General features: G+C 39.7%; 1 protein-coding gene and 1 non-coding gene across 9 annotated transcripts in view; one reads left to right on the plus strand and one right to left on the minus strand.

Annotated features, from left to right (window-relative positions):
* The first annotated feature begins 1703 nt into the window (after window positions 1-1703).
* TRNAA-GGC (transfer RNA alanine (anticodon GGC)) lies at window positions 1704-1775 on the plus strand. Its single transcript has one exon. It is a non-coding gene; the product is annotated as a tRNA-Ala (tRNA).
* Window positions 1776-10097: 8322 nt separating this feature from the next.
* PPP2R5C (protein phosphatase 2 regulatory subunit B'gamma) overlaps window positions 10098-13544 on the minus strand; it is an 87479-nt gene continuing 84032 nt past the window's right edge. For 7 of the 8 annotated variants that reach the window (XM_054970680.1, XM_054970679.1, XM_054970681.1 and 4 more), the window contains one exon: window positions 10098-13142. In XM_054970680.1, the coding sequence (XP_054826655.1) occupies window positions 13011-13142 (132 nt within the window). In that variant the 3' untranslated portion in view covers window positions 10098-13010. The remainder of the gene's footprint in view (window positions 13143-13544) is intronic. The other variant, XM_054970684.1, reaches the window with a different exon arrangement.

Raw genomic sequence — 13544 nt, forward strand, 5'->3', positions numbered from 1 at the left:
GGACTCAAACTATTTTTCTTTATTTTTTAATTCTTATTTTTTGTAACATTCAGTCTGAAAAGGGGTCCTTGAGAACTTGGAAGCTGGCACATTATTTTTCATTTTGTCTATCTCGTTTATTTCTTTACAGCCTGCCTTTGTCACTAAGACTCAAGGTGGATGACACTATAAGTCAGTACAGTCAATTTCATGGACATTTCAGAAAACAATATAATTGAGTTGGGTATATAAAGGCAAATTTGCAAAGCTTTAAAATGAGCAAGAATCTAATAGAGTTGAAGAAATGCTAAAACAGGGCATAAGCAATTCTAAGATTGACATATTAAACAACATATAAACTATCCAATAGGGTCATACAACAACAGACAGTATATAGTAGTAACGTCTATACTCCCTATCCCTTTACTTATACATCTCTTTGAGACTGTTTTATGTTCTGGGATTTGGGTTTCTTCTTTTGGACCAGCATGGCTGACAGCTTTTTCTTACTTCATAGTGAACTAAGCTATGGTTGAACAACCCAGCTCTCATTCTTAAATCGCTTATTTGGAAATAAGGCCCACTCATTGAACTGATGTCTGAATAAACATGCACCGGACAAGATTTTCCAGTTGGGGAACAATTGTAACTGAGATGTGGAAGTTGTTCCCTGCAAGCAGGTCCTGGTGATGTGATGAGATTCAGTGCCATAAAGCTAGGGAAAATCTGCCAAGTCCGCGGATAGGGTGTGTCTAGATAACTTAAATCTGGACTTGCCAACTGTCTAGAATGTGTATTGTATATATACTAGGAGCCAATGATGTGTAGTGGTCAGACTAGGAACTAGAAGACCCAGGTTCAAATCTCAACTCTGCCATGGGGGACCTTGGGCCAGTCACTCTTGTACAGCCTAATCTACCTCACATGGTTGTTGTGAGGATAAAATGGAGGAGGGGAGAATGATATTGCAAGCCACTTTGGGTCCTGATTGGACAGAAAAGCAGTGTATAAGTAGCTAACTAAATAAAATAATAATAAATCTAAGGTCTTCAGGACTTTCAGAACTTAAAAGAGAATTGTAGGCATAAATGTAAGTAGAATTATGTGGGAGAGGAGTGGATCAAGTCAGTATGGTGGTGGATTGAATATTGGACTTGAACCAATGGGATCAAATTCTCAGCCATAAAGCTGCTGTGGGGAGTGGGTGGAACTAGGGTTGCCAACTGCCTGGAGAAAAAAATAAATGCCTGTCTCTTAAATAGTTTAATGGGATGTTAATTTACCAGATGTTGATCACCTCTCTACCATGAAAAGCTTCAGCTGCCTAAAGCAACAGGACATTTTTTCCCTTCAGGCAGATGGTAGGTCATCCGCTATGCTTTAAAAACGAGTTTCAGGGGAACTTTGCACCTCTGACAGATACCAAGCTTGGAGGTGTCTTTGGAAATGAGACCACTCTTTTCTGCTAATGCTTACTTAGAAGGTTTTTATTCAAAAGGCTTTATGAGACTCTGGTCAGCCAGTTTAGCACAACTTAAAGCCCAAGCAGGTCTGGTTTTTCACATATGGGTCTGTCCTTATAGTCAGCTTAAACTCCATCTGCTAGAAAATGCTGCAGTTTGGTTACTGTTCAGACCCAGGTGAAGCATGTGTACCATATGTATTCTGCAGTTACTCCATTGGTTTGGTTCACGATATCCTCCACAAATCCCTTATTTTGTTCAGGGGCTGTGGCTCAGTGGAAGAGCCTCTGCTTGGCATGCAGAAGGTCCCAGGTTCAATCCCTGGCATCTCCACTTAAAAAAGGTACCAGGTAGTAGGTGATGGGAAACTGCCCATCTGAGTAAACAAGGCTGATCTTGATGGTCTGAATCAGTATAAGACTACTTAATGTGTAGTTATTGTACCCACATACCTGCACGACTGCCTTTCTTGCTATGCTCCACCACAACAGCTTCACTCATCCTTCTGGGATAAGATCAAAAAATGTGCATTCTCTGTTGTGGCTCCCACTTGATGTAATCCCTTGCATTGGAAATAAGAATGGAAATTTTTACAAAATGATGTATCATTGGTATATGACTCCTGGAAAATTGGCTAGAATGTATAAGGGGGCGTCAAATGTATGTTGGAAATGTACTAAACAAGAAGGGACTTTTTCATATGTGGTGGACATGTAAGAAAGCAAAGAGTTTTTGGTTGCAGATACAGTAATTGATTCAGAAGATTAAACTTCAGCTGAAACCAGAGACTTTTCTGTTGGGAATAAGGGACAGCCAGTTGGGAAAAACTTTTGGAACACTTGTTTTTATACTTTATTACAGCAGCAAGAGTACTTTATGCACAAAAGTGGAAAACTACAATATTGCCTACAGTGGAGGAATGGTTGACAAAAGTTTTGGAGTTTGCATTAATGGCAAAACTTACTGCATTTATTAGAGAAAGGACATTAGTTCTTGTCTGAATGGAAACGGGTAATAGACTTTTTGTATGAAATGGATAACAAGGATTTGATGACATCTGGATTTATGGATTAAGAAACAGGAACAATAGAAAAAAGAGGGGGTTTGTGACTAACTTAGAATAAGTGGGACTCTAGAAATGATATATACTTGTGGCGGAGAAAATCGGAACTCAACTTGTAGTGTAATCTAGGTGTTTTTAAAATTTTCTTTCTTCTTTTCCTCTTAATTTTATAGATATATGTATTGTTCATGTGTTATGTTTAGAAATGTGTGTTTTTTCTTGTTCTTTATGTTTGTTGTTTATTGTCTTGTGGTGTGTAGTTTATAGGTTAAATAAAGAAAATTTTAACCGGAAATAAGAATGAAATATAGTTCAGGTTGATACCAGAAGTAACTGTGATGGCTGCATCAGGACTGTACTTCCTTTGTGCCACCCATCGCTGCATGTCAGCTATCAAATATAGCTAGATGTTGACAGCCAGCTGTTTGATGTTCAATCACCCTGCAATTAGGCAAGATTAGCAACTGCCTGTGTATGCACATTCTCAGTTGTGGCTTCCACCTTGTAGAACAGCCTTCTTGAGGAATAAGGAAGGCTCCCCTACTTCTGTCATTCCATAGAATGTGCAAATCAAAATGTTTTACATGAGACTGGAATTGCAATATAAATGGAACAGTCCAGGAAGAGACTTTATAAAAGAATAGGATTGTTGTATTTTGCAATGTTTATTGTATGTCTCATCTTGTGTTTACTGCACTGACTTCTACCTTTGTCATCTACTTTCTGTATTTATGGTATGCAGGGGTCATTTCGTAGAAAGAGCTGCAGGAACTCATTAGCATAACTCATTAGCATATACCACACCCCCTGACATCACCTACCTGGCTGTCTTGGACCCAATCCTGGCCATTCAGGGCCGAAATTGGGACCAAAAATGGCAAAAAGGGGCTGAAAATGGCCGAAAAGGGGCCCAAAATGGTCAGGATTGGGCTGCTGCTGAGTGGGAGAGTGATCCACCACCCGCCAGAGGCCCGATCTTGGCTGTTTTGGGTCAGTGCTGGGCAGGGGAGGGGTCCCTTGCCAGGCACCGATTCAATCCTGGCACTTTTGGCCCTGATCCTGGCTAAAATGGGCCCCAAATGGCTGATCAGATATGGCCATTTTCCTGTGTTCATTTCTGCAGTCCCTTTTGACCCTAGAAAAGTTATTCCCGGGGTTGCTGGACCTGAGCAAAGGAATAATCGAGAGTCAAGGGGGCTGCAGTAAGGAGGCTGAAATGGAGCCAAAACTGCCGGGACAGGGTCAGTGCCGAGCAGAGGAGGGTTCCCCCACCTGGCACCAACCCGATCTGGGCCATTTCGGCCATGATCCAGGCGGTTTTGGCCCCAATTGAGGATGAAACAGGCCCCAAATGGCCAAAAATCAGGTGGGCGTGGCCACCTAACACGTGCTCTCTTGGGAGAACTGCCAGAACTCTGTTCCTGCGCGTTCCCCCTCAAAATGAGCCCTGATGGTATGTCCTGCCTTAGACTGCTTTTCCAATTGCCTTGTTTCTAATTCTGTCATCCTGTTCTCATTGCATTATTGGATGGCTTGTACTGTCTGATTGAATTTTTTAAAAATATTTTGCAATCCACCTTGATTCTCAGTGAGAAAGAAAGTCTGTCTATAAATGCAGTAAATAAATTTATACTCCAGCTTTCTTCTACCATGGAACTCAAGGCAGTGTATGCAAAGATCCTGCAAGGGATCCCTCGAGGGATCATCCAACCACCGACTACACCCAGCCCTACTCAACTTCAGCAAGGTTTCTGCAGACTATACCCTGGGTTCTTGAGCAAGGATCCAGAGAAGTACATCTTCCTGACTATTTGGTGAGCAAGTAACCGTGACTAAGCCTGGGCACGCCACCCCCCTCCACAGATGCATCTCTCCCTCACTGTAAGAGCAGTGCGACAACACTCAGTTCCACTGAGCACAGTGGAGTTACTCCCAGGCAGGCGTGCATCCCTTCAGCAACATCCAACCTAAAGCATTGCTGAAGTCTCCTGCGAGCATCAAAATATGCGACTAAAGGAAAGTCAGCCCTTGCTAATGATATGCCTAGCAGGGAAGGTTTAATAGAGAGATCCGCTTAGACTCTCTCAATATGTTTACCATGTTCAGGACTCTAAGCACTGTATTAATCTTTTATTTATTGCCTGTTCTTCAGCATCAATTTTGCATAATTTCAGCCTAAGGGTGCATATGAGACTTCTGATAAGAGTGAAATGGCCCAATTCAACCCTCATTCAGATAATTACCAAACTCTGGGATTTGGATAGACTTCAGCTACTGCCAGCAGTAGCTCCCTTTTGCCTACTTACCGGCTCTCTTGCTGTGTCTTAGCTTTTACTGTATAAAAAAACTGCAAGGGATTCTACTGTACAACTGTATTCAAAACCTCAGCACCAACAGCGGTAGGGGGAAAGTCGCATAATCTGTCTACTCCAGCACTTTCACACATACACAGTATTTTCAACCTAACTGAAGCACAGTACTCAAGAGGGCAAGTATTCACAGGTAAAAATAATTCATAGTTCTACTTGTTCTATTGCTCTAAATGCTTGTTTATAGCAGAGAGGGGTGCCACTCACCTAAAGAGGAACCTAGTACACCAGCAGACCCAGAAAAACCCTTTCAGCAGGTGATCTCAGCTGGAAAAAATACCACAAATGTTCCTATGATGTCTAGTGTAATGTCAGAGGAACAGTAGGTGGCTACATCCTGATTTCTGGTGAATTGTCAAGGAAGAGCAGACACAAATTATTTAGCTTATTTATATGCTGCTTTTCTCCTAGAACAGAAGACTCAAAGCAGCTTACAACTTTAAAGTTCTGGGGAATCCAAGATGTCTGTACCATCACTCCAAATCCTAATATAGCAAAACATCCATTACTTACACCCATGCCACAAAATTCAAAATTGCTTAATGTTTAAAGAATGCTTTCTTGGGGTGTGTTCATATTACCTGACTCTTGTTAGCTTCTGTCATATACACAAACCAAGACCACTGGGAGGTTTTAGGTTCCTTCCTGTACCTCCTCTGAACCCCAGGGGGGGAAAGCAACTGAACTGTCTTGCCCTACAGTCTGAATACTGAGGTAGTGCCACTCCTTTGCCTTGGAGTATGAGAGTGGCGATGACACAGTGGTAGAGCATCTGTTTGGCCTGCATAAGGTAGCAGGTTCAATTCCCAGTTTCCACTTAAAAGGATGATGTAGGAGGTGATGTGAAAGAGGATGGAAAGGGTGGGTAAGTGTAAAGAAGCTGGCTGCTTGGCCTGCTGAGATTTAAGCCTGCCGGTGAGAGTCTAAATGCATTGTGGGTGAGAGCTGCTAGTGAAAGAATGACTGCACATTTTTGCAACACAGGTGGTTACCTGAAGTCTTCAAGGTCAGGGGGAGGCAGCGCCAAAGTGCCCTGGCTAGTTAAGCTTATCTGACCCAGATGTGGTTCTCACGAGAAAGCGGTATGTGCTCCTAGCAGTGTAATGGGGACTTCCTGTCGCTGCAGGGCGTCAACTTCACGACGGTGTCAAGCTCTGATTGGTTAAGGAGATCACCCCAGGGTGCTAGGCTACGTGGCATAAAAATGGAAAAGTCAGTATGGATTTTTCTCATTGCTCAGCAAGATTTGAGTCCAGTGGCACCTTAGAGACCAACAAGATTTCCAGAGTGTAAGCTTTCCAGAGTCAGAGCTTCTTTTTTCAGACACTTAGCGCGTGCCTCTTGCCTTTGTCTCTCTGTTTTGTGGATTCTTTGAGGCCCTTTGGCAAAGACTGTGCTGGTGTGCATAGTTTTATTATTTTATCTGTCCTCCTGCACACTTTCTTAAGTAAACTTCTATGCACAATTTTAACAAACAAAAATGTTCTTTGTAATTGTGTGGTATCTCTTTGGTTCCAGGGCCCAGACCAGATTGGCCCAGCTCCCATCGTAGTTCTTTTTGTGGGAGATTCAGCACAGCTGACTTCCAAGTAACATCTGGAAAGGTCAGAGGCTTTCCCCCTGGTCTCTGTGCCAGGACTAGTTGGGGAAAATAGTGGCAGCTGTACCCCCACTGTATTAAAAGATTCTCTGCTAGGATTGGGACTTCAGCCCCCCTTCTGCTAATCTCTCCTGACTAGTGGGTCTCTTGGTAACGAGGATTCCTTATAGCTTAATTTTTGTCATCCCTTCTCTACATATCTCCCGGCATCTGTTTTCAATGCCAGGGCTTAAGTGTGCAATATATGTAAAGTAGGAACAGCTGGAAGTGTGCTTGAGGACATATAGTGGGCATTTACAGCACACTGATTAATCACAGAAAAGTAATCATATGTTTAAAGATTCAAGGGAAAGGCTTCCAGACTGTCTTGAGCCTTGGCACCTTTCCCTAGAAACAAAGCAATGCTTGAACTTAAAGATCCATCACGTTGGCCCTCAATCACCAGAGAGAACGAGGAAGCACTGAAGACAGGCAGAAGTGAAAGGGACAGCACTTCTGACCTTGGCTCGTTCCTTCTGCTTCTAAACCACGGTCTCATAGTTTCTTGGAGATAGATCCAGATGGGTAGCCACGTTAGTCTGTCTGCAGCAGCAGAAAACGAGCAAGAGTCCAGTAGCACCTATAAGACTAACAAAAATTTTGGTAGGGTACGAGCTTTTGTGAGTCACAGCTCACTTCTTCAGATACCACCTTTTGTCTCCTGTGAATATTTCTGCATTACATTGCTAAAGGAAAGAATATAGAAATCTTAACTATGCTGAAGGTGAGCCAAAAACATAGGCACAAAGGGAGTTCGATTTAAAAAATACATGAGAAAAAATATGGGATCTTTTGTTTCAGTTAGTATAACACACTGTGGTTTGGTTGATGTAGTTTAATCTGCACTAAGGTATTCATGTGATAGAATGTATCCCAAGGCAGATCATGATAGCTTACAACATACTGATTCGACAACACTGTTTTGTGTATGACACCAATGAACAATTCTTTTTTGCGGTTAACCAAAACTTCAGTTACTAGCAACAAATTGCTCCCTCCCTTAGATGTGAATGAGAGAGAATCACATGTTACTACTGCCCAAGGGTCATCAAAAACACAAAAGAAACTAGCTACACAAGCAACATTTTTATCCTTAATTTTTTATGAGTAACAGTTGCATGAGGTCAGGCATAGATACAAAATGTACAAAAAGAAATGCATTATTTAGGGAGAATGAACTCCCAAAGCTCCATGAATTTTTAATGATTAATGCTGGGTTTAATCTGCAAGTGATCTGACCTTTACCCTTTGCAACCTGCTAACTTCCATCCACCCCCTCTCACACAGACACACCCACGCACAGAGAAAACAGTATTTTGCCTGAGCCTGGGTTGCTTAATTGGTCCCTTTTTATACTTGGGAATCTTTTCCGAAGTACAAATAAAATACATGCAAAGAGCAAAATTATAAACATGGATGGGCTCAGACCATAATTGTAAGTGGTGACCATAGTATTTAAACTTTACCTGTTTCCACCAAAATACATGCCAGTAATGACCAGGGAAGGATCTCGCCCCTGATCTGCATTTTGCCAGCAAAAAACCTGATAAAAAGGTACTGGACTTGCACATTTTATACTGGGCAGTTGTCAAGATATAAAAAATGGTAAACACCACCATAAGGGCTACTAAAGGTTTTGTGGAGGTAGACAAGGCAAGATGAAATAAGCAAAACCACAGGGCCTTTACCTGGGGGCATGTTTAACCATACAGTTATAGGGAATTATCAATATTTCAACGAAGTCTGAATGCAAGGCTACTGGTTTCATGAGACAGAGGTAGGCATGTAACAGTGGTCTAGAAATATACATAGCTTTATTTACACCCTGCAGCCTGAAAACTGGTTTTATGGCACAAATTACTGGTGGATTTAATCAGAATCTAGACTCCACTTCCACAGAAAGCAGCTTGGAAAATGGAAGCAATTTCTACTCTAGATTCAGAAAACTCTACTGGAAGAAATTTTATGTATGGCTTTCAAGTACCTATCGTAAGATTTGTACTGAAATAACAGAAGAGGGACCCAAAGAAATATTTTGATTCAAGTAAGGGGCTTGTGGGAACCCAGTGAAATGGTTAACTTTGTTTGAATATATCACCCATATGTCAAGTTACTTGTGAAATGCCTGAGTTTCAGAGGCTGGGGGTGGTGGTGGCAGCAGGGAGGGGTTACATGGCTTACTGTTAACAGAAGTCAAAAGCCCCTTTGGGTTCAGGTTTTCAAAATACAGCAGTCCAAATAAAGGCGAGTTAATTATCAGAAGGGTTAGTGAAGAGAGAAAAAGCAAGTATTTGCTATTCCAGAACTTTTTTTCTCTTTTGGAGTCCAGATCCATTTGACAGTCTTTTGTGGGACATTAGTTCATCAACTCCATATAGTATTGCTGCTACACTTGGCTATGCTAATTTTGCTTAGGAATGCAAAAAAAAAAAAACATCTGGGGTTATGGATAAACTACAGCCTAAATGAGGTTTTCCAGTACATTTGAAAAATATTAAGCAGTGGACTTTGGAAGGAAGGAATTCTCTTCTATGGAATGGCTGCACTCTTAAAATGAGTGAGTAGTAAAGAAATCAAGAATCACCTCAGGCAATCTAAGACATAAATGGTCATTTTATACCTACAATATTCTTTAGCTATGTTCTTCAAGAATTTCTGTGACACTTGTATAATTAATTTCAGACATGGCAAAAGTAATGGATGTTGTAAGTAATGCGGATGGAAAGTATCCATCTTTTAGTATTAACTTTTCATTTATGCTCGCTATCAAGAGCTAAGGAATCTTAACTTAATTTAGCTAAAGGCCTAGGGTGGTAACTTAAGAATGTCAAGAAAATGCATTTGGCTTTTAGTAAATGTAGATTAAGAATCATCTAAACCATTTAAAATTCTAAATATTGGTTGTACTATTGGCGAAAAAAAAAGTTCATTAAATATACATGAACATTATAGAAAAAAGGAGCCTCATTTGCATGAAGACCAAGTGCCACAAAACCTAAGCTTTGCACTAAGAAAACCCAACTGTTACAAGCCATTCTTTTCAAGCTGTATACTATTTGGGGCCACTCTTTTAGGTAAAGAACGATTATGGGCGGAATGATTGATTTGTTATGTATTAGACACAGGAAGAATTGCATTCTTCTGGCTGCCACTAGTACAGGTTGTTCTATTATTTTTTGATGCAGAGGTTTGACTAGGTGATCGGTAGGTAAGACCTTACAGTACTTCAACCTTGTTCTTTATGATTCTCTCTGCCTTCAGAATGTCCCTGGGCTAGAGTTAAATGTAGTTTTATGATGAGCTGGTAAGATGCCACTTATTTAATTAGTATGATACACCATTTTTAGACTTTAAAAACTAAAAAAGAGCATATTAAATGGCAGGTGTAGGATGTCTGTCTTCATAAATGTTTGAACAAAAAAATCTGAATTACAATTTTTTTAAAAAGTCAGTATATCTGAACACAAATTTTCACTAAAGCATGAAGATACAGATATATCATGAAGAAAAATTGTGCCACTTACCTTTTTTTGCTGTTTCTAGGAACTTTTTATTCTGTACATAGGACCATTCTGTACAAAATATGAAGTCTACATTTTTATTACTCATTACAATAAAACAAAGTACAATGTATGTACAATATTAAAATGAAGCCATACTAAAGCCACACCAAAAAATAAAAAAGACACTTGTAATATTTTTTGACATTCCTGATGTACAGGTGTAATTTTGGAGAAGATGGGAAGTGGCGAACACTGAACTTTATGAAGAACAACAGTCACCAAAACTGTACTGTATTTGCACATTTTTATTTTGGATGTATTAGTTTTTTTTAAAGAATAATTTAATACAGAACTTCTACAGAGTGTAAAATGGTGATAACAAACAAGCCAAACAATTAGTGCTGCTAAATTTTTAGAATATTGCTTAGGCAAAGTTTGCCAACTGGCCTAAATCTCAAGAGCAATTGTCATGGCATAATTTTTCTAGCTATATCCAAGAACCTTTGCTTTTTGGTGAATGTTTATCTTCAGTAAAGAGCAAAAATAAAATCTAGACAGTGAAAGATCTTATACGTTGAGCGTTACACAGTCAACCAAACATTGATATACAATATTTCCCCCTTTCCCCCCACTTTTCTGCAGGATAAAATTAGAGTGCTTCTTCCCAGAAACCTCTTTCATGAACCTACTGAACAGCCAAATTATAAAAAAGATATTTGATAAGCTGTTAGCTAAAGATGGAAGTTCAAACAATGGTATATCAAAATACATATAGACATTGCTTTATGCAACTATAAAAGCACCCTTTCCCCCCATCAAAAAAAGGGGAAGACATCTTTAAACTGCTTTAATTATAGTTTTTTCATTATAGTAAAGCATATTTATTTTCAAGTTTAACAGGAATTTTCACACCGAGTGGATATTTTACTTGAAGTCTGGAGTAGTCTTAAAATTTCATTTTGTTTTAATAGTAATCCTCATCCCACCCATTGTGATTTTCTTTCCAAAGCTTTGCAATAAATATTGGACATTTTAAGTGAGACCAGACACGGCAGGCACAACATCTGCACAAGGTTACTCTAAATGCCTGTTTTGCACAATAATTTTTATGGATTAAAGAGACCTCATTTCTTTTAAAAAACTATTTTGAAGAACCTACATGTTTAACTTTTCTGCACCAAGATACTGAATGATATTACTCTCAGAGACAAAAGAAACAAGTCACCCATTTTAAATAAAACTTGTAAGTAAAAGTTCTTCAACGGGATTAAGAAAATCTAAAATACTGGCCACCCTGAGAGAAATCAAATGTTTGAAGATAAAGCACTTAAAATTGGTTTTCATGCTCTGTCATCTACAACAATGAAAAAAAGAGTTCGTAACACGCAAAGTCATCTTGTGGAATATAGAGCAGCATTTGAAGATTAACAGCAACTCAGATGTGTTTTCGTTTTGTGTGAGGTGTATATGCATCACATGTGCTTTTGACAACATAAAAAAATTGATGACAAAGCTACTGTCACTTCTCTCTCAGATCTTAAGAGGCATTTAAAATGCAGAATGTATCCAGAAATCTTTCAGACATATTAAAAAAAATAATTTACATTATATTGTCCAGAGGAAAAAAATGTACTAATCCAAAATAGCTAGTCTCATGATGTCTGTGACAGGAACAATTAGAACCCAAAATATGTCATGTGGTAAAAGCTTGAGGAAGGGAGGGAGAAAAAAAATCTTGTGAAGTTATTTTGGTAAATCAAAAAAAATATTTCAAAAAATAAACAAACAAAAAAAAGGAATCCAATGACTTTAAAAATGCAATTAATTTTGAGTCATGGCCGAAAATGTGCATTTTTTAAAAAGCAAAGCAAAGTATCCAATCAGCTCAGTTCCAAAATATACATTTTGTATTACATGCTAAGGACTGGAAGATATGGCTTCAATCCATATGAAGTATTTGGACAGGGCGTCTGTCTCTCTGATAACTGTTTTTCAGAGCTCGTAGAAGTTAGCCGTGATTGAAGATTGTCATGAAAATTACCATTCTGTAAGCTGTGCTGAGAGAACAATTCAATGGTATGTTTTCCAGCTGCCAAAAAGAGGCAAGACGATAACGCAGAGGCCATTTTTAAAGCACTCGTGTTTTAGGAAAACGTCTTAATTAGGTATGAATTTGGAATTTTCCTTTTGGAGATGCGTATTGCCACAGTACCAGCCATCAGTGGGAAAGGGATGGGCGGGGGGGGGCACAGAGAAAATGGACCACATCAACTAGGTATTGCTGCTGTGTAACCTCCAGTTATGTCAGTGGAGCTGGCAAAGAAAAACTTCCTGCAAATCCAATGTAGGCTGTTTCACACACTACCCTATGCATATGCAGCAAGAATTTTGTACAGAAAAAAGCATGCAACTCCTGTACAGATTGGCACATGACAGCCTTGCATGTATACGTGTGTTTTGCTTGAATGTACATCAATGCACCAGAAGAGGCAACCCACTGTAGTTTCATCATGTGTGTGTACATGAAGCAAACATCATCATCAACACTACAGTTTCATACTCCCCCTCCCCCAACATCATGTAAGTAGGATGCAACACATGAAGAAGCCCTGAAATGAAAAGGAGGCCGAGCAGCAGCAATGCTTGGCAATTTCCGCATCAAAAGCGCTGCATCTTTCACTAATCATACAAGAACAATGCATGTTCCCATCTGATTGGTAATGTGCCAACAGCATCAAGATTTCTCTGCTTAATACCTAGTGAACCTGAGGTTCCGCATACAGAATCAGTTAATTTACCATTGTTTGAACTACTAATCTTGAGCTGCACATACACTGTGTCATTGTTATTGCCTAACAGAATCGGGTCGGAAAAAAAGCTTTGACTTTGTGTGTAACTGATCAGTATGGCACAAAAAAAGTAAGTTCTCTACTGTGGAACAGAGTCCAGAAAAAGAAAAAGGTTTTCCTCCAAACAAGATGTCAGTTGAAGAGTCTAATGCCCATCATGCGATATTAGCTCGTCAGCTCGGCAATGGGACTCCAAGGCTTTCATGGTATAGATATCCTGAGGCAGTTCTGACTTGCGCCGCACCAAAGGACGTTCCTTTTTCTGATCCTTCTGTGCCTAAAATCAAAATGCGGCATTTTTTAAAAAAAAACTGTTGTTCAATTTTTAGAGAAAATGTTGATGTGCACCGTTTTTTTTTTTTTAACAAGTAGAAATGCATATTAGTAGTTTACCCCAGCAGTTTTTGACTATTAGAAAAGCTCAATGCTCTTGGCTATTAGAGGAATTACCTTGGAACATTGCTGTGCTGTCCGCACAAAGCATCTTCTCTCTGGATTTTCTAGTCTTTCCTTTAGGAAAGAAACCATGAACCCAAGACTGCAACAGTGGGTGATCATCATAACACGTACAGTTTGTGAGCTGCTTAGATGAATAGCTCCTGGAGACTAGTCAAGTGGCTAATTGTGTCTGCTCCACTACTACAGGTGCCTAATGCAGTTGCACTGTTGATCGAATGCT

The sequence above is a fragment of the Eublepharis macularius genome, chromosome 2 (genome assembly GCF_028583425.1).
Source record: "Eublepharis macularius isolate TG4126 chromosome 2, MPM_Emac_v1.0, whole genome shotgun sequence".
Lineage (NCBI taxonomy): Eukaryota > Metazoa > Chordata > Lepidosauria > Squamata > Eublepharidae > Eublepharis > Eublepharis macularius.